At 52.0% G+C, this 21375-nt stretch overlaps 1 protein-coding gene and 2 pseudogenes across 1 annotated transcript; 1 reads left to right on the forward strand and 2 right to left on the reverse strand.

The window, feature by feature from the left end:
• Window positions 1–345: 345 nt before the first annotated feature.
• SAPIO_CDS2167 (uncharacterized protein) lies at window positions 346–2522 on the forward strand (the record flags this gene model as incomplete). Its single annotated transcript, XM_016785273.1, has 5 exons — window positions 346–1131; window positions 1531–1611; window positions 1687–1824; window positions 1927–2040; window positions 2160–2522. The coding sequence occupies 5 exons, from the start codon at window positions 346–348 to the stop codon at window positions 2520–2522; spliced, it is 1482 nt and encodes a 493-aa protein (XP_016645151.1).
• Window positions 2523–5375: 2853 nt separating this feature from the next.
• SAPIO_CDS2168 lies at window positions 5376–6875 on the reverse strand (annotated as a pseudogene; the record flags this gene model as incomplete).
• Window positions 6876–11335: 4460 nt separating this feature from the next.
• Window positions 11336–20317, reverse strand: SAPIO_CDS2169 (annotated as a pseudogene; the record flags this gene model as incomplete).
• Between the last annotated feature and the right edge of the window lie 1058 nt (window positions 20318–21375).

Here is a 21375-nt window from a genome sequence, read left to right on the forward strand (position 1 = left end):
CGTGTTCGACTTTGAACTGATCCCCGGTCCTTGCGTACGACAGCTCGGTGATTGTGGGCAGATCAATCTGAACTATCAATCTGTACTTATCAATCTGTACCAAATTTGAAGGTACCCGAGATGAACGAGGTGCTGACTAAACACTTAAATCGATATGTCACCGCACTGCGCCTCCACAGTTGCACTCGCCAAGACCTGACCTTGGATCGTCGACAGATTCTAGCCCCTACGCTTTGCTTCTCGGAGGGCAGTTAGGTTCCGCCTTTCCCGCCTTTTCAGCTCAGTGACATATCGAACATTGCAATAAGAGTCCTATTATAGGTACATTCGTTAGCCTAGCCCATTATGTCTCCCCAGTCCCCTGCCAAGCCACGGAGACGGCAGCGAGTCTCCGCCGAGCACACACTAGAACGGGTCCGGAACAACCAAAGGCGCCATCGCGCTCGGCGGAGAGAGTACATTGCCGAGCTGGAGGAGAAAGTCGATGAGATGTCGCAGACTATATCGTCTCTCGAGGGCAAAGTAAAGAGTTTGCAGGATGAATTAGCTCGGTGTGACAATCATGATCATAACCACGACCAGGATGATGTGGCGAATGTTGACACCACTGCCGCTCCTCCTTCACGACAACTACAACAGGGAGGAATAGAGCCGGGGTCGGAGAGTCCCGTGGCGTCGACGAACACCGATCCGTACCTGGATGAGGATGAGGAAGAGCCCGAACCCGTCGACGACCCTGCAGTTGGAAATTTGCCAGATCGCCCAGCGAACGAACGCGGCTCCTCTGCAACCAACAATGAATATCAAAATAATTCCTGTTGCCAAAATCTAAAGGACCGGGCGTGCCCAGATCCAGAAGAACAAATCCTCGAAGACGTTCCGGGACCCTGTGTCTCCGCAGCTGGTCCTTCCCAAGCCGGCGCCCCATGCCCGCCATTCCCGGCATACCTGCTACGACCGGAATTTGAAGCCCAATACCAGCAAAACTCGGAAGATGAGAGCACAGTCCTCTGTTCGGAAGCCTTCCTCCTCATTTCCCAGCAAAATTACAAGAGCCTGTCCCAGGATGAAGTGGCGTCGTGGTTGTGGAGCGGATTCCGGCGTGCTCTCCGCCCCGGCGAAGGGTGTAGAGTGAGATCGGATTTGCTTCTTGGTCTTTTGACATATATAAGTGATGTATAATATTTGTTTCGAGACTTGATTCTGGTAATGGGTTGGCGTTGGCTCGGTTTACTTAATATTTCAAGGCTACAACGGGGGATAATGGACTTTATTTGATCTTGGGATTTGCCTGGAAGGAAGGTGGAATGGGTATCGCTCTTGCTCTCTTGCTTGCCTCTAGGAGAAGAGGAAAGTCCATTGCTCAAGTGATTGAATCACATCAATAGGACACTAAATTTAAGGGAGGACATCTAATTGACAACAAATCTCAAAACAACCATAAAATGAGTAGAAATCCCAGAGCCTCACATCTCGTCCTTTTTCCAAACTCCCTCACCACAGGTTCCTTACCTCATAACTCTGCCGCAGTTGCACTCCGCATCAAACACCATCATGCGTAGTATTGCCTCCTATGCCTTGATGCTTCTTAGCATCACCTTGGCCCCCAGCGTAAGTTCTCCTTCACCTCTTGATGTTCTTTAGAGACCGATTGGCATCAATGGCTAACTATTTGGAAATATACAGTCGAGCTTCGTCCAACAGGCTCGGGCCCAGGCTGTCCCCGTCAACGGCCCAAGTCTTCCCGATGGCTTCGTCGAGGTCCCCATGAGCTGGGACTTCAAGTTCGGAGATGAGGCCATCACCCTGCAGGGAACAATCGAGGTACATGCCCACTCCACACACACACACACACACACACACACACTCTCTCTCTCTCTCTCTTTCTCTCCCGCCAAAGTTTCACTAACGTTTCTGGTTTCCTAGGAGGCTCTGGCCCAAATGAACGTCATGAAGCCCGGCATCAGCCAAGAGCAGTTCATCCAAGCCATGAACGACGCCCATCCTTCCATCGTCCCGTCTGATTCCAACCCTGCCTCGGTAAGATTCCCTCTCTCTCTCTCCTCTCTCTCTCCACAACACCCATACATCTCCAACACTCCGGGCCAAAGCAACCTATAATGTAGGGCCATATATCTAACTGTAATGCCACCCCACAGAAGACAGACAAGGCCACCCCAGTGATCATCGACTGCCTCGATCCCGCGTTCACTTCCAGGCCCGCGTGGAAGGAACCAATCATGGAAGGCATCAACGTTCTCAAAGAAGTCTTTCACCCCTGCTACATTCCCGCCCATCCCCGCAACGAGACCTGTGCCCGTGTGAGCTGCAGCTACCACTCCGGCATCTTCATGTGCGGTATGAACGGTCTCCGCCCTAGCCCCATGTGTTCGGACTTGGCTCCGATGGCCGAAGCCATCGTCAAAGCGTGCACGGACGACTCTGAGATGGGATTCGTCCAGGGAACTTATATTCCGTCGGCCCAGACATACCTTGTCCATGTTGGTGGTGCTAGTTGTTGAGGCAGTGGGCTTTTCTTGTCGTCACTTAGGCGCATCTAGAGAAGTTGGCTGACAAGACGCATTGATGCGAGATGTAGAGAAACCGAGAGATGGGTAGATAACGAAACAATACAGGAGCGTCTTTAAAGCAATTAGTTGATTTGATCCTTCTCCAGTGATGTTCCCTGTGACTTATAAAAAACTTTTTAAAAAATATAATCAAAATAGTCCAAGGTTTCTCAAGGGGAGGGGAAAAAAGTGAAAATGTAGTTGGAAAAGAAAAATGGCAAAAAAGCTCGGCTCCGGGATCGAACCCTTCGCCTACGAAAACAATCCGGGGTCGTTTTCTAGCCTTGTGAGTCGTCTGGTCTTGGCCCGCCAGACCATCATGAGTGCAGGCTCACTTGAACAACTCGGCTGATAGATTCGGTCCGTACCCTCATATATAAAGCTATTTTGGGCTCCCTTTTGGGGTGAGACGAGAGGGAAGGAGGGAGAGAGGGACGGGGATGGTTCCTTCCCCCGAGGTGATATGAACGATCCTAGACATGAACCTGAACAACTTTAGCTGAGATATAGAACTGGACAACGGGGTCACCACATGCTGCCGCACCCAAAAACACTGAAAGTCTTGAACCATGTAAGGACTTGTATTTCCCCCCTTCCTCATCTGTTGTGCTTGCCCTCATCCGCCTCGACATCCTAGGAGAGAGCCTCGTCAATAGGTCGGACGTTGTATCCTATCTCGTCCTGAGGGCGTTCGATGGATGAGGTATTTTGGGGAAGGCCACACCGCATGTGAGGACTAGGGTGATCGTATGGGTGTAGGCACAGTTTTGGCAACAATGTCCCGTCTTTTTAGAGGAGAACAGACCTCCGGTTGTGTAGCGATGTCTTCCCAGAAAATCTAGACATGTTGGCATAGGCTCAAGTAGCTCTGGCTCTCACGCGGAGCCTGACCTCGCAAGGCTCCGCCCCCTCTACCAGAGAGAAGAGACGTGATGAATGCCTGGCTCAACATACCGAGCAATAGAGGTGTGTCTCCTTCACCGACGTCCGTCTCTTCCTCGGGTTGAGAATGATCCTCAGGCTGTTCGGCAAGCAGAGCCACAGAAAACGGGAGATTATCCCTCAGTACGCGGCGGTTTGGGGGGGAAAAAGGGGGGGGGGGGGGGGTTCTATCTCGTTCCTCTGTGAGGACCTTCTCGTCCTTCCAAAGCCCCCGAAGAACTCAACACACGCGTAACGAAGTGGCCAAGGAAGTGGACAAGGAAAAATGGCAGCAACCGAGCACAAAGCATGACGAGACCGTTTTGGCCAAGGGACGCACTTTACGGTTTTCTGGTCTGCGGCCGATATCGAGACCACGGCGAGATTTGAACCCAACTTGAAGCTTGAAGCGTCCTATAGAACGACCCTCACGGCGACGTCCTCCGGATGAGGCTACTATCACCAGGCTAAGATAGGCTGAGTTGATGAGGCGGAGGCATTGCCGAAAGGACTTGGCCGCGAAAACTGTGATCGAGGCTAAGAATTGACGTAATCACGGATGCTATGTATCTCGAACTGACTCAACGCAGGTGTGCGATGCCAACCGTCGTCCGTCGTCTTGGGTCCTAGATTGCTCTTCATAGTTCGTTTCCATGGTCACCAGCTTCAAGCAATTCTGGTGCCCTCGAGGGCTGTCTCTCCGTCTCTCTGGGGGAAAAGCGGTGGGGTTGGGGGGGTTTGCACAGATCTCTTTATGCGCTGCCATTAAACCAAGTCCCTGCCTCGGACAGATTGCGTCCTGCCTCGGACAGATTGCGTCCTGCCTCATCACGCATTTCAAGTAACCCGCACCCAGGGAGAATCTCGGAGACAACCGAAAACATTGCTCACTTCGCGCAACGCCTACAAGCCCAGCAGGATAAAAACCACCCGAGGAAATAAACGAGTATATGGAATATGCTTCTTAAAAGAAAAACTTCCAGCGAGGAAGTTAAACAACGCTAAATCTAAGTCTGTATTCTGTATCAGAGAAATCAATGTCGACGCATGCAGCACCTTGTCTTAAGTGTGATATATCATCCCCCGCTGTGAATGCAAAGCTCTTCAATCTTCGAAGATATGTGGGGCATTAAAAACAAGAAAAAAAAAAATGCGTGCCCGCTAAAAAGTTCTCCGGTACTCCCGTTCGCGCCGTGAAAATGCTGCATCTCTCGAAGAGGGCCAAAAAAAGAAAAAGTTTCTTCGTGGTAGTCATTGGTTTTGGGTTTCCCCCTAAAGCCAGATCTGGATCCACCAAGGAAAAAAGGTCCCGGAGGGCTAAGAATTTCCTTCCACGTCAATGGCCAACCCAAACTCGGCCTCGCTCGGTATTGGTCTCGTGACCAGTGACACCAGTGACCGACAACAGGTAGAGCGTAGCAGTCCTTGTGGGCGACGTGGTGGATCTGTTGGTCTAGTGGAGTGTAGTTGTCGTGGGTCCGGCAAGTTTGAGACCATCGTGAGGGAGCCCAATTGTGGGGGGGAGTGAGATTTGTTCGGGTCAGGTCCCGACCAGATTCGGTCACCGACTGAAAATGACGAGTCCAGAAGAAATCAATGAAAATACCGTCGTCGCAGAAAATCCGTCAACAAGCCTGGCGTAAAAAAAAAAAGTCGTAATGCAAAGCGATAAGAGATAAGCCGCGGAAAGTTCGATCCAGCGTCATAACGTCATGCATCTGATCTTGATTGCTCGAAAAGTAAATGCAAATAATGTCGGGGGGAAAATGGCGTAATCTGGCCAGCACGTGGCATAACTCCCCACGTCTGGAAATATATCGTGTGATGGAGCCCATGTGTCAAGACAGGACATCGAAGAATAAATGGATCACTCTTTCGTTCCATTTAGCAACTCACAGGTACCCATCGCATCGGAACACCGTCAGATCGGACCTCGTACGGCCTCGTAATCGGCTTCCTTGGCGGCAGAGCCCATCTCGCGCGGCCCGGCCGCTGGTCGTCGAGCTTCCCGCGCTTGCGCATGGCCATCTCGAGTACGGCGATACGGATAAAATCCGAGTTTTCGCGCATCTCGCGCTGTCGCATGGCACTAGGAGGGTTGTTCGACGTTTGGCGCTGAGGCTGGCTGGACTGAGAGGAGGAGGATGACGACGTTGAAGAGGAAGAGCGAGATAAGCCAGGAGAGGGGGTCTCCCCACCCATGGCACCCTGGGATCGTTGGACCTTGTAAGTCTGCATCTGGATCGACGCGGTGAAAGCCCTCGTCCGCGACCTCGGTAGGTTTGTCGGGCCAGAGTCCAGTGGTGACCCAGTGGACGGGTTGAGGTACCGCCGAAGAGCAGCTGATGGCTCTTCATCGAAAACGGGTGGCCGTTTTTCATCGGTGTATGGTACTTTGGGGTCGATGGTAAGAATGGATCGGGTGAGAAAGTCGTCTGGTGGGATAGACGCCAGGGTTAGAGAAGAGAAAGATTTGGCTGCCGAGCGGATGGCGCGCAGAGACGCCGTCAAGTTGGATTTGAATGCTGACTTGAGAGGTAACCGTGAAAAGGTACCCTCGCGCTTCGCATTGGTACCGTCTGCTGGGGATTCAAAGACCCTGAAGTCCAGCTCCTCAATGTCCACCCTCGTCGACAGAGGATGAGCGAAGGTTCCCCCTCCAGGGGATGACGAAACAGGCGTGAGGGAGCGGCGTGTGGGTTGCGATGATCTTCGGCGACCTCGATAAGGAGGGGGAGTCACTGGAGTGTATCCAATTGACAAACTAGCATCCAAGGGTGACGCCGAACCTGATAATGACGGTACGGACTCTAAAGAAGCTGTTCGACCCGACGAAAAAGAGCCGACGACGCCGTCGTTGAACGATGAAGAGTCATCATCACGACAGTCGGTCAAATCCTCCGGGTCCGAGAGCAAGAGGTCCATCGGACTCCTACCAGGCGAGATGCTCAGCTCTTTCTCCGGCACCTCCGGCACCGCCGACACCGAATCCCTCTCAGCCGTAACTTCGATTATATTTACACCCTCGGTCTTCGATTTCCTCCGCGCGCTTCCATTTCCACGAGCACCACCCTTTGGACGGGGTATGGCAGTGACAGCCAACAGGGCATGGATCGAAGGCGGCACGGCGTCAGGGGAGTATACGTCTCGTGGCCGGTGGGATCGGTGTCGATTGTGCTGGTGTTTGGTCCAATATGCACTTGGGTCTCGCTTCGGTTTTGTAGGAATTTGCACGGGTAAGGCGGCGATGTTGTGTTTTGTCGTCACCGGCTTCATGGTAGATGTGGTCGTCGTGGTCGCGGTGCCGCGGAGGGGAGGACAGGCAGTGCACGCAGGCCCGGCTACTAACTTAGGGTCCTTGCCACCTCTGAGCGACCTGGCCATGATGGCTTTAAGGGGCGGTAGACTGGTGACTGGTTTTGCTGCGACGTTTGCTCGGTGTATTCTGTCTTCATACTTCGGTTCTGACACGATGAGAGAGTCGGAAGGGGGGAGTTTCGAAGTTAAGACCGGATGACTGGTGGTCGCGATGCAAGAATGTAAGGCGGAAAGTGAGAATTCGTTGGTTGGGCTGAGATGTGGTGGAAGGCAGTGCCGGTATTAGTACGATGGAGAGGAAGCCTTGGCAGGCATTTGGAAGGAGCGAAACGGGGGTCGCGGGACGGATGAGATCAAGTCAATAAATGGTGGGACGTACGAATGCGGTAAGCGTCAAGTGGATGCGACCGCCAGGTCGGAAGGAGGGACAAAGGGACGTACAAAGGACCTCGGGGAAAGGACAACACAGCACACTGATTCGTGTACGCTGCGACGCTGGGATGTCAGGGGGTCCTCAGGTACCGAACCAGTATTGTTGGGGGAAGCCAGCTGGCTGGGGGCAGGACCAGGTACAATCGTACCTCCAAACGAGGGACTCTGTGGGGACTGGACTGGTATTAATATTACGGTTTGCACAAGGTCATTTAGTTTACTTTACGGAGTGTACTTCTTCTTAGATATGCTGGATATCTCATAGGCGTTGTCCGAAGTTGGGGTCCACAGACGAAGAAAAAGTATTACAATGCAAAGCCAATGGTGTAAACTTATCATCCAGCAAGCCTAGGCGGGTACACTCGCCAACTCAATCAACATTGACTCGGCCGGTCGGAAGAGTTTAGGTGCCTGGTGTTGGCGGTCTGGGAAGAGGACGCTACAGTTATGGTGTTAGAGTCGGTTTTGCGCCAATTAATAATTGCAAACTGTCCGCCTGCGATTCGCCAAAACGACAAGAAAAAGACGCTTTTTTTTTTTTTTTTTTTTCGGCCCAGCCCTCTTCCACGATCCTTCCAATGTTAATTTCAATCCCAAAAGGCCTCTCCACTCTGTGTTGTTATTTTTTTTTCTTTTCCCAGATGTGTGTCAAGCCTTGGTCTGGGGTTTGCGCGCATTACGCATCCCGACCCGACCCGTCTTTCGTTGATACAGCGACCCGATGGCGTGGGAACAACACGGCAAATGAGGCTTCAAACACCACGGAAGGACATTGGGAACACACCAGAACACGCCAAAAGACGCCAAAAGACCCCCGAAACCCCACACGCCGGTACGTTTTCTTGTACGTAACAACTGCAGGAGATGGAAGCACGCGAGAAAAAGAAAATCTCGATCCGGTTCCGCCGAAAAAGTATAACAAGGAGCCTAGGAAGTATTTGGAGGGCTATCTCGGATAAGTGAAAATAAAAAATTAACAAGGTTTCTTACGAGATGAAGAGACTGGACGCGACTGTCATGAAGACATCATGGGTTTCTCCATCTTTTATGATAGCCAGTCCTCGTGCAAACTAAAATATACTCTTGGTGCCCTTCTTCACGATGAGAAAGGACCCAAGGTGTTAGCAGCGTCCGTGTCACGCTGCACGCGTTAGCAAGATAATGTGCACTATGACCTATGTGTTCATAGATTGCTACACTAGGCTTGGAGAGGCCAAGTCTTCAGTGGTGTGTGACGTCGTTCACACCTTCTTTATTTCGCTATCTTGAGGATCTTCGCCAAGGGAACTTGTCGGCCGATTGAGTACAAGCGTGGCTCTCGGGGTGGTCACGTTGACCTGCCCATTTGGGTGTCTCGTCGCAGCACCAGGATCGCTGGCTGGCTGCTGGTAGGTTGGAGCTGAACGCGGGTTTGTCTGGCAATTTCGTTGCTTCGGACGATGTTTGTTGCAGAGAGGGATCAATATTTCGCTCTCTCTCCCGCTTTGGTCAACTTGGTCGTTGCCAACTCAGAAAGCCATCTGGGGTAGTCCCACCGGGCACCAACCCCTCACTTTTTTTTGTCGACCATCCGTCCGATCTCACATGAGAGCGTTGGTATGGGAGGGGATGAGAGTGAAAGTGTTGTCATGCCTATGGATTTCAGCAACAAGGTATCGTATCGTCGAAGTAATTGCTAGTGCTATCGTCACCTGATGGAGAAGAGGAAAGGAGACATCGGGACCCGTGGGAACCGGAGGGGTTTTATCTGAATATCGCATTGATATGAGACTAGAGGTAATATACGAAGTACAACTCGTAAATCGGCCAAAAAGCAGAGCTGGAGGGGATCGATTTTGCCATCGTCTAACATTTGCAGCGATTGGCGACGGAAACCAGGAAACCTAATCTGCAAAGCAAGGCACCAGAGTACTCGCATGTCTTCAAGATCAGTTGAAGGACTGTGTCGATTCTCCGATTATCGTCTGCAGATTTGACTGTTTCTGCAGATCCGTCTCAACTTTGCTCAAGCTTCATTTCTGAATCATCCCGAAGCTTAGATAAGATTGATCTTCCAAGCGAGCACGAAGTACAAAGGTACCTGGATCAAATCAACATCTTGCAGCGAGCGTATCGCGACGAATCCCCACAGCTTCAGCTCCAGCTGATAATGATAAGCCTCACACTCTCGTCATCTCCACAGACAAGAAGAGCCTTTTCCATGATTAGCTAGAATCGAAGGCCACCATGAACCCATGCCACCCCAGACCTCCTCTTATCTGATAGGTAATCAAAACGAGACCCCGAAAATGGCTACACACCCACAGCTTCCAAACTCCCAAAATCTCCAAGATAAGGACCCCTGCTATGATATAATCGTGCTTCTCTCCTGACATGACCGCCCCAAAGCACCTACCCAAGGACTCCATTTTGACGTTTGAGGTTTCGAAACCTTACAAACCCTTTTTCTCGGCCTTGCCGCTAGATCGGTTTCGTGCTAAGGAAAGAAGAAAGGAAGGGACAGGATATATGGCTTGGAGCTAAAGGGAGGACGGCTAGATCAAACTATCTCCGCGGAAGTTATCTGTGGCGCCCACCCTCGGAGAGCTTCCCTTCGCGGCGGGGAAGATCCTTTGCCTCTTGCGGCCCAATCTGATATCTTGCCGCCCTTTTGCTTTTTTTCTCTTTTTCCATTTTACATTTACTAACTAGTATGCTTGCTTTCCTTTTGATCCCGCGCGAAGCCAGCCCCTCCCTGCTTGTTGGCAGTCGCCGATTCTGGAGCGCATGGCTTCCCACTAACCAGGGCATTTTGCGGGCGCTGGATATGCACCTTGCCTGGATTGTGCGCCTCGAGATCACCGATATCGAGGGAAATCCGAGTTCTCCCGCCCAAGAGGATGTACGCTGTGGCATCAGATTCGCGCCCGTCTCGCATCCTACCCCTATCTCGGCCCAACAAACATTGATTGTCTTCACTTCTGGTGATGCCCTTACGTATGGCTCGCAGAGATAAACGTTCTCAAGCTTTTGGGGGAAAAGAAGGTCTATTTGAGTTACTAGGTATCTCTCACTTCCCATAAGTTAGTACACGATAACAGTCTCGATAGACTCTTGATTAGGCTGCTATCTTGGAGGGAGGGAAGGTTGTCTTACTAGCATATCTTCCCATATCTCCTACCGTGCGGGATGTATTTCACTTACGAATGCTGTTTCTGCCGTTGATAACTGATGAGGGTGCGGCCCTCTATCTACTTTATCCCGAGAAACTGATCTCATTACTTGAAATAAACTTGGGGGATCGTGAAGGGCGTTGCCCGTGTCTTGAAGATACAGGAGTATCTCCATGAATGTAAAAAAAAAAATTAAAGTCCACTGTCCGTGGTCGCGAGAGATGTCGCCAGAACCCTCAAATCAAACTATCACAGCCTACTTCACTGGACTACGCCAAGAGCACAATGTTGAACAAACACAAGGTTGAACATTAGAAACGAACAGCCTTGAAATAAGGAAGAAAAGTCGTCAAATATATCAAGTATATTAATCTGTGTCCGAAGCCAAGAGCTTTTTTATTCCTCCCTTGTATTCCTTGTAAACGAAGAAAGAAAAAAACACCCAAACAAGAAATGACAAAAAGAAACGAGTAGGATGCAGGGCAAACAAACAAAGAAACTGGACAACTTGGAGGAAAAAAAAAAAAAAAAAAAAAAAAAAAAAAAGGAAGCCAGAAGACCGCCCGAGGAACTCCTGGGAGTTGATGATATCTAAAGTAAACTATTGACGGTTGCCGAGGGCCCCGTCCGTCCCAAGAGAAAAAACATCTAACAGAGTGAAAATGAAAAGAGCCAAGATAGATACAGGATACAACATCCATGATAAAAAAAATTAAAAAATAAAAAAAGGTAATAAAATGAGAACAAGAACAAGGACGGGAAACAAAAATAAACGGGAAAATGCAAATGAATGTATCGACACTAATAGAGGGTATATATGTATAGGACGCATGTCGAGGGTTTCCCCCTTTTCCCCCTTCCCATGCAAATTAGAAGAAAAAACGCCCGTCCTCAGAAAAGGATACGAACGACGTTGCATTAAAACTGCCGCAGTCCCCCCCACTACTCATCTTTAGTAGAGGCCAAGCTTGACCGCCGCGAGCTCGAAACGCCCCGACTCTCGGGCCTCGCATCTCCGCTCTCGCCGCCTTCCCCGCTCCTGGCCGTGTTCTCCCTAGCTAACCTGCTCGTCAACGCGCTCAACTTCCCTTTGATGCCGCCCGCAGACCTCCTCCTCTCGCCCCCAACGACGATATTAGGGCTCGAATTGGACCGGTGGTCTACCGTCAAGAGGCCGCTAAGCGGGTTGAGACTATGCCTCGAAGCGGGCCGTGCTGTCTCCGCCCCGAGCGATTGAGACGGCTGTGAATCTTGCGGCGTAGGTGGCGTCATCATGAGGAAACTAGGCACCACGACCTGCCCGCTGATGCCGGAGCCGGTTCCATGAGAGCTGGAACCGCCGCCGGTCCTGAAAGATCGAGTGCTGGCCACGCTAGAACTTCGGCTTGTAGATCGTGCGGACCGTGCGGACCGTGCGGATCGTGCATGGCTATGGTCGTAGTTGCTGCTTCTCAGAGATCGAGGCGGCGAACGCGAGAAATCCATCGGCGACGTCCCGAACAAGCTGGACGAGTCGTCGCTGTGGATACTGTCCGTGTAAGGGGACGCCATAGGGTGTGGCGTCCCGATAATGGCCGAGTTGCTCGCGAGCTCGCGCAGCTTGCTCTGTTGTGCCGTGTTGGGCCTGTGCTTCGAGAACTTGTTGCCGATGATCGCTCCGGTATGTGATATTAGCGCCTTAATGACGGCCTTCTTGAGGGCTAGTGCTAGGTCGAGATTTGACCATGTCTTGTTTCGCCATTCGATCGTTGGCATGCGGAACACGAAATCATGAACGTCCTCGAAATTGCGATTGTCCTTGCCCTTGTAGCTGAGACAGAGCTCTACTGACGGCATCTTGATGTACGCGAAGCTCATGTAGCTGTTGGCTCGCTCCATCATCTTGGTAAGATCATCCGACGCCTGTTGCTTCTCCTCGAGCGGTGCCTTGCTGCGAAGGACGAAACGGGACATCTTTCGACCTTCATGGTTAGAAGAGGATGACACCCCGTCTTTGAGCGAGAGCCCCGTTCCCGATCGACCTACGGTACCTGGCCGCGGCGCAAGCGATTCTCTCGACGTCTTTCTGCTCAACCCCCTAGGCGTATTACCAGCCGACTTGAACAACCGGAATGAATGGCCGTCCATTGTGTGAACGCTCAGTGCCTTCTTCGGGCTCGAAGTGCCTGAATCTAGTGTGTTCGAATCGAGAGTTGGACGAAGCCGAAGCTCGAGGGACCCTGGCCGTGTACTAAAGGTCGAACCTTTGTCCGTCAACGGCGTGGTTTGGGAAGAACTAACAATCGATGTGGTATCATCGTCGTCGTCGTTCTGGCCGGGCAACTGCTGTTTCAGCAAGAAAGGTGAGTCGTCACGAGCCCCATGTTCCGTACTACCTTCGACGTGGGGGAAGATGTATTCGAAGAGCTGCTTTCCGACCTCATGCTCAAGTTGAATTTTCATGGGGAAGAGGTCCACCTCGAAATGATCCATAACGGGGATGCCGGCAATATCTTCAAGCATGTGCCAGCAGACGCGAATCATATGTCGGTTGCCAACGTCACTAAAAGTACCTCGATCGCCATCAACGTAAGGCACGATGATTTCGGGATACATAGCGTGGGGTAAGAGGTTGAGACCGAGCACCTTGCCCACCCGGATAAGATTGACGTGGGAGCCATCCGCATTGTCCGTACGGTCGTACTCGACGTCGCGGAGTTGTAACTCGACCAGAGGCTCCATGGTGTCCTTGATAAGGTGCCAGACGATATCCCTTGCCGAAATTGTCCATTTGAGGAGGGCATTAGATTGGCTCATCTCTCCGCCCACTGTTTCATGCTTCTGCTGTGATGTGGTGATTGCCTTCATGAGGAAGAAGAGGTCGTCCTCGCAAGTAGCAAGGTCCTTTTCCAACACCACGCGATCCTGCCAGCGCCTCTCGCCAGGGGTCTGAGCGTAAATTTGGAGATGCGTCTTGATGGATTCCAGTTGCCGGACACGCTCCTGAAGTTTATGTACCATTTCAGGCGCGCCGCTGAGATCGCTAAAGTCGGATGCGAGCATGATCTTCTCAAGCTTCTCACTTCTTGTCTTCTCCGCCGGCTCATTGTACATCAAGAGATCCAGGACAATGACGTACATTGCGTAGTATTGCGACGAGTTGCAGAGTGCCCTTGCTTGGGGGAACTCGACCCAGAGGTTGTCGATCCTGCTCTCGTTAGGCTCGGCAGAGTCCATGTTAACGCCGTCTGTGTTGACGTCGTCGGTGTATTTCAGACGAAGGTTGTTGTATTTGTCGTAGCGTAGCGTAGCGGATGTCTTCTGAACCACGCGCCTGAAACCAAACGGATCGGCTTGGTAGTCGAAGATTACCTCCACCGGAACCCAGGGGGGCCAAGCTGATCCGGACGGCGCACCGTACCTACTACCAGCGTACATTGAGACCAAGCCGGTCTGGAACCACTTCTGATGGGTTACGAAGAACTGGGCACTGTCCATGTTCAGAAGGATACGCCTCTGGACAAGACCGCTGACGGGGTCAGATATGCGGGCTTTCTCCATCACCTCAACTACCTTTAGGTCCATGCCCTTTGCCGTAATAAGGACCACGTGCTTCTTGTTCTTGTCACTTTGTAGTTGAATTTGGGGCGCAATCAGGCGAATGTGGTAACCGCTGCGAGGCGTAAACTCGGCTGCGATGCCACAAACAAGGTCGGAGATGATGTTGCCAATCTGCCCAGGCTCGTTCTCTTCCGCATCCACCATATTCTTGCCGTCTTGGAGTATGCTTTTAATGCGATCCTCAATGTCCTTGCGCACTTTTTTCGTCGACGAGCTAGCCTCTGGTGCTGCAGGAGCCGTTTTGCTTTTTCTGGGGAAGGAGCGCGAAGGGCCTTTCCCGTCTTTGGTCGACTTAGCCTTGGTCTGCTCTTCGACGATATCGAGGATAAACTTGACTGCAGGCCGAGACAAGTAGTAGACAAAACCGCGCCGCTGGCTGTTCTGATGGATGTACCTCAAAACAATGTTTCGCAGTAGATTGTTCCACTTCAATTGCATATTGTGGACCACAAACCGATTCGTGAAGTCACTGTCGAATTCAGCGCCCGAGGGCAGGCTCATGGATCCTCCGGCAAGCTCTAAAGAAGTGTCACCATGGTTTTCTTCACCGTTCCCATTCAGACTTGACGAATCGCCTGAGGATGACCCTTCTTTCGTCATCTGCTGCAACATATGATCGAGGAACATTCTCTTTCGGCAGAGGAGTGTCGTGTGGTGGCGCAAAGCCTCGAGTTCCGCCAGCATCTGCACATCTTGGCCCTCGTCGCGCATCACACGGAACTCCGCCTCACCAAGGCTCAGCGCATGGGCTTCCATCTGTTCTTCCAACTGAGCGAGCCGATCTCGAATTAGTTGGGCCTGCACACGTCGAGGATCATCGTCGTGGCTCATCATGCAAAAATGAGTAGGCTCCTGCCCGAACGGACTGGTGCGGTCTGGGTCACCGGAGATGATGCCCCCAATATCCGTTTGCCGGAAATAGGTCAGGCGGGGGGCAGAAGCCAGCGGGAGGATTTTGACATCTGGATTCCTTTCCGCTGGGGACACCCAGTCGAGCTCCACGAAGTCGTCCATGTCGATCCAACTTGGGTCGTTGTCAGGGATGGTGAACCTCGAGTAATCCGGTGAATCATCGTCTTGCTCACCAAAAGGAGCGCCCAGGCCTTCTTTCCTGATAGACTCGGCCATGCTGTCCATGGTTGCCGAGACGGCTCGTACATCGGCGGAGACGAGATCGAGTTGTGCGGCGTGTATCTTAATACCAGTAGTTCGCGCCTTTGATTTACGGCCTCGATCTCGCGTATTGAACTCCTCTCGTCGCTGGTGCAGATCGAGCATGAAGCTGTCGAAGCGAACCTTGAGGCCAGTGGCAGAGACGGCATTCTCAGAGGAAGTGGCTTCCATATTCTTGTGTTTATATATGTGGCTCAGGAATAAGGGGGCGAGAAGCAAGTTGTACTTGACGGTTGCCAAATGACGACCGAACTTCTTGCTCCCCAGCTCTCGCCCTGGGAAGAGACGGCCCTGGCGAATTGGCAAGGAGAGAGGGCTCCCAAAGAGGCCCCACCAGGCAAAGAAGTGTGTAAAGAAACGTGGGGTAAAGTGGACAGTGTTGTAGCTCTTTGATGGGTCGGGCTCCGATGCCGACCAGTCACGACATGCAGGAGCTCTAATGTCGATGGAGAGGTGGATATGTTGACTTCTGAATCCGCGAAGGGCGTCGTATGGAAGGCCATCTTGGGACTTGGCATAGAGCGGCGATTTGAGGACAATGTCGTAATGGGGTCTGAAATCGAAGCTCCGCATGCCATTTTCAATGGCACGCTCAAACACCAAACCAATCATCCATTGGACGTCGCCGGAAAGCTTCATGGCAACCTTCTTGAAGGCAGCGCTCGATTTGGTCATATCGTCGCTTCCGGGGCCGTCGTACAGGCCTCGACGCCGCGCCTCTTCTCGAACTTCATGGCTATAATCTGGAACTGCAAGAACGTATTCTCCACTATTAACGGTCATGAATTTCTTGGGGTCGTCGTCTTCATTTAGCGTAAGTCGGACATTATTTCTCCAGCACATAAGGAACCCAGCGCCGTAGCCAGTCATTAGATATGGGTCCCGGGTGCCTTTGAGCGCCAAATGCACGTCGCCATGTTCCTTCCATGCGACATGGATGCGCGAATGGAAGTTGAGTCGGAGCTTATCCCAGAACCCTACACGCTCAGACGGATCTAGTTGCGGTTTGGTGAAGGATTCAATCACCATCATCATGTCTTGCATGGCGGGTTGATAGCAAGGGCCCCATGTTATCCGAGTCGGCAGAGCAGTATTGATGTCAACAGAGATGTCCGAGTAAGACTTGACAGGTCCAATGGTGCGACGGACATCGATAGAAAATCCGCGGTCATGGTGAGATCCCAAACCACCCGTCCCAGGAGGAATTACCTGGACTCGAACCTTCCGAGCAGATTCCGGGCCCCTGAATTCCTCTGCTATGACGAAATTCGTCTTGAGGGAGAGTGAGTGGAGGCGGGTAGATTGATCAGCCCTGAGAGTCGGGATATGGATAAATGGAAGGGGGTAGTCTCGAAGGTTGATTCGCACTTCATCCAGGTCAATCGATATGTGCATGGGGACAAGGAGACTATACTTCATATCACGCGGCATTCCCTTGCCAACAGAGTGCAAGAAATTTGGCAGATCCTGAAGCGGGAAAGATGGCTTGTCTATGACGATATGAAGGTCGGAGACTGAAGCCGAAAGTAAGGCTGGCCGGCTTGGCACCTCCAAAATATGCTCAGACTCGTCCATGTCTTCGGGAACATGGTCGGGCCCCCAGAAGAGGCCTCGCATTTCTCGGATAGATTGAGACGCATTTGCATAAGCTGTGCTGATTCTTTTCTTCCAGCTTTGCGCATTATAAATATTGAGCTTTTCCCTCGCTTCGCTCTCATATACCCGCGTAGTTCCGGTGAGCGACGGAGGATCGCCTTCGGGGTCATATCGAGGGGTATGATTGTAATTCACGCCATGGCCGTGCCGTCCATCGGTGTTGTAATTCCGGTTGGGTGTCGGCGCTGAGTTGCTTGATGCCTTTGTGTGGAATGTTGTGCGCGAGCGTAACTTGGTAGATTCAATGCGAGATTCTTCTTCCCGAATACGCTTGATCTTGAGTTTGAAAGCCTCTTCGCGGGCTAGCCGTTGAATCTGCTCGGTGAGGCCCACGCGGTATATCATTCCCAGCTTCCATTCGAATGCTCCATCTTCCAGTTCAAACAGGAAGCTGCGCGTCCGTAACGAGACCTTGGGTACATTCTTCGGCCCCTCGGGCCCTTTGTCTAAGATGTACTCATTTGTTCCCGTCTTAAACCTGTGATGAAGCTGCTGCACGGACTTGAAGACGTTGACAATATTGTCCGTGATATGGTATACGATTGTCTCGTGAGGTACGGCAACTCGAATAGCCTCTGCGGCGATATCAAACAGCTTCTCTTCGCCATAGCTACCTGACGCGAGCTTGTGGCGCGATCTCCGGTAGTCTATTCGCCAGGCTTTGACGCTTACCACCCTTGCCCAGACTCGATGCATACGCGGCGCTCCGACATAGAGGCGGGCAAGTCTGGAAGTTACATAGGGCGGGGACCAGCGCTGACGGCCGGCTTCGAGGCCGTGGACCTGTAGCATCAGAGGGGGGTCATGAGGCATGTCCCCTTTGAGCTGAAGCAGGGCGACTTTGAAGTCCACGGTAAACAGTTCTGGCAGAGAAGTACCGCGTGGTGCTAGAGCTGGCGAGTTTGGAGGGGCAAGATGATCCATAATAGCAGTGGCCCTTGGTGACATGGTTGATTTTGATGAGGTGGTAGTGGTAGGCACCCTCCTAGATCCTAGGAATGCTTTCCGGAGGACTAACGCGGCAAGGCCCACTGAGTAGTGACGGTAAAGAGAATAGTTGATTAGGATAGATCGGAAATTTGCTTGGAGTTGGAACAGGGGTCCTTGACCATCACTCAGGGCAGATAGGGCAATGTCGAATCTCGGCATTCGCAGAAAAGGGTCCATCTCTAACTTATCAGCAGCTTCGACCATGTACGTCTCGAGGCCCTTGACGTAAAACGCAAGGCGCCGCCCGTCCCCGGGAGTTTGCTGCTTCTTCCGAGGAGATGGGGAAGTAGGGGGTCTCGTAAAGTCTGCGTCCGGGGTTAGTGATCGATTGCTAGCCCTTCTCCTCGATTGTCGTCGTTGAAGCCCTTCCAGCCTTTGCGCTCGATATTCCACTCCAATGGAATCAAGCTGGAGAGATATTCCTCGCCTGTCATCGGAGAGATGCTCATCAACCCCGGCCACCTCGAGACTAAAGTCAGAAATCTGGATCTGAAGGTGCAGCAACCAGGATGGCATTGTTCGCAGGAAGTTGCGCGGGGATGGAGGTCGTCTTTCGGTTACCCGGTTGGGATCGGGGTCGAGACGTAGTTGCTGGAAAATCTCCTGAAGGCCGTCCGTGATCTCGGGACGGACAAGTTTCGCTGTTAATGCTTGAATATTGCCGTTGGCAACTACACAGATGTTCGGGGCGGCGCTGATCTGGAACTTCATGTCGAAGGCTTCCGTTTGCAAGAGATCGAATCGATTACCGATCGACGTTTGATAGTAAAGTTCGTGAGACTGGAGCCTCGTCGTGGCGACGAGCGAGTAGTGCACCTCCTCGTATGTTGAGTGGTAAGACTCCATATCCAACGAAAACGACGAGATGGATGAAATGATTAAATCAAAGTCGTCGGATTCGGCAGATTGCTCGACCGGGGGTAGCGCGATCCTCACCACAGGTTCGTGCATGGAGAGCTTGATAGTCGCCTTGGGGAGAAGTCGTGACATTAGTACGTGGCGTCTCGATGTTCTTGGTTGCCGTGTTTGCGGAGGACGCGGCCTTGATTTTAAGAGGGCGAGGACGAGGGCAATATGGCGTGGATCAAGGTCAATAGAAGGTGAAGTGACCACGGAATTTGCAAATAATATGTTCGCATTACGCTCTTCCGGGCTGCCGTCCTTTGCCAGCTTTACCGTTTTCGAAGGAAGTGTTGTCCTGACAGTCGTTGTTGCCATCGGGACATAAAGGATCCTCTCGGGTTTGCCCTGCCCGTCGTCGAGACCAATGGACACGGAGAGCGCAGCCGCAAGGGCTTCGTGGGCAACATCTTGAGAGGGGAAGTACATCTGGTGGACTGGAGACTTTGGATCAAGGCGATGGAGGTCAAAGCCTACTTCTTTCATAGAAGCAGTTAACTGCAAAGGGGCGCCATCTGAATGCACTTTCTTGGAGAGCCCAATAAAGCTCACAGCAAACTGCACCTCCTTGATTCCCTTAACCAGTGCTGAGATAAACTCCTTGGAATTAGCAAGGGTTTCCATGAGATCCTCATCTGTGTGGAAGTCATCAAAGCTACTGAATGCTGAGCCTGTAGTCGACGGTTCCTGGCTCATGACTGGCCGGGCCACCTTTGGAGGGGCCTTTTTGCACCGCTTATAGTGCTTGAGAGCTAGTGAAATGTCGTCATAAGGAATGTGGACCCGACCCAGCTTGAGAGCAATGCTCATATCTCGAAGGGTACCAAGATTTTCTGATAGGTAGGCGTTGACATTGAGGGTAGCATTATCAAGAACCTCGAGGGGCTCTCTCCCTTCGGAGGTGAAGAGAACGCTTTTCAAACTCAGTGTCCACTCGGCCTGCTGATCCTGCTTCTTCCTATCGGCTCTCGCGGCAAAGAAGAAACGCGCCCGATCTACCATCTTGCGACGAGTATCGACCGCTGCGGTTAGACTGCCAATCTGGACACTGCCGACTTTGACAACATTGATTGTCGTGTTCGTAGCGACAATATCAACCATTCGCAGCCAATGCACGTTGTTCTGCAGCATCTTGATTCGGCGCTTAGACTTATTGACAAAGCGATCCAACGTTTCACTCTGCGAGGTGGGCTCTCTCATGTTCGTTCGTATCGTTGGCAGAGGTGTCTGCGGAGCTGAGCCATGGGCTTGTGTATCGGATTTGTAACGACGAGATGGAGCGGGCTCCTCGGCGTCGGAGTCTTCCTCGCGGATCTTGTGTCCCTCGCCCAACTCCTTCACATCGACGGTGGCGACGAGCTCGCTAATAACGATGCTGATCCACGTTGGCCTTGCGAAGTTGGGTCGGTGGAAGTTGAGGCCGAGACCTCGTATCTCAATTTTGAGACCATCGCGGGGTGTGTACGCGAGACGTCGTAGGGAGAAGTAGCCGATACGTTGGATAGAAAGACCGGTAAGGATGCGTAGTATAGCAAAGAGAACGAAGGAGGACAGGTATATTAGCACCAAAATGGCCAAAAAGAAAGTAGGGTTGAAGAGGGCCATTGCTTCAAGGTCTCCCGCCGATAGCAGGGCCCGTCTGCGATCCGTTGTCTGTTGCTTGATAGCTGCCCTGTGGGTTGGCGGAACTTCCGACGATCCTCGACAGGAACAAAATGATATCGCATACGGGGCGGAGCATAAGACCGGATTTACTCGTCGGCCGACAAAACGATCAGATCGCTAAGCTCCATTTTCGGGGAGATGATGTGGCTAGATCGGCGAGCGCCCAAGAGGCAAGGCGAAAAAGGTGTCCGGGTGAGATCAGCGACGACTGAATAATCGTAACGTGAGATCGGGAATTACGAAGAAGATCGCGGACGAAAGATCGTGCTGTCGGCCGGGATACCGCGAGGGAAACGGCGATTTTGGGACTGTCGCAAGAAAAAGCAATGCTATCACGCACTGCTCGTCTCAACGTAAGGACAATCAGTATGGTCCCAGTGGAACAGGTCGTCAAGGAGCCGGATATTCGGGATCGATCTCCCCGAGGAGAGGCGCGGAGATAGAGGTCGGGAAGGGGGTCGGTCCGTTAGGGGTGTCGAGTAATCGGCGTTGACAAGAGAGAGCCTAGTGCTGTTTTCGAGAGGGAGTTGGCATTTGCCAACATAGCACGGCTGGCCCGGATCGTCTAAGGGAGTGGCAATCTGCCCAAAAAGCCGGACATAGGGACGGCGTAGAATTAAACTTACGCCGACTCACGAGGCAAGTGAAAAAAGAATCAGGGACCCGGTTCCTGACTTTGTTGAGTTTAGGGCGGGGAGCTCGAGAGACCAGCACGCAGTGCTCCAGTTACACTCCAGTGATACTTCGTACTTCGTACTCAGATAGAAGCAGCGACAATGAAGCAAGGAACTGGAACCTTGTCTTCGGTTACTTCCGGGTTCGAATAATTGTTCCAGAGTGTCAGGGGGTTGGCTGGCTTGTTACCAACTGGTGTCAGCCGGTTAAGTTCCACGATCGTGCGGCTCAACTCCCTCGATGCCCCTTTGTTGACCTCTGGTTGAACAGGCATCAATTCACCTGCCTCATTTGCCTCAGGGTGCAGAGTAATTGACAGTTCA

Source organism: Scedosporium apiospermum, assembly GCF_000732125.1.
Source record: "Scedosporium apiospermum strain IHEM 14462 chromosome Unknown SEQ_SAPIO_0085, whole genome shotgun sequence".
Taxonomy (NCBI): Eukaryota; Fungi; Ascomycota; class Sordariomycetes; order Microascales; family Microascaceae; genus Scedosporium; species Scedosporium apiospermum.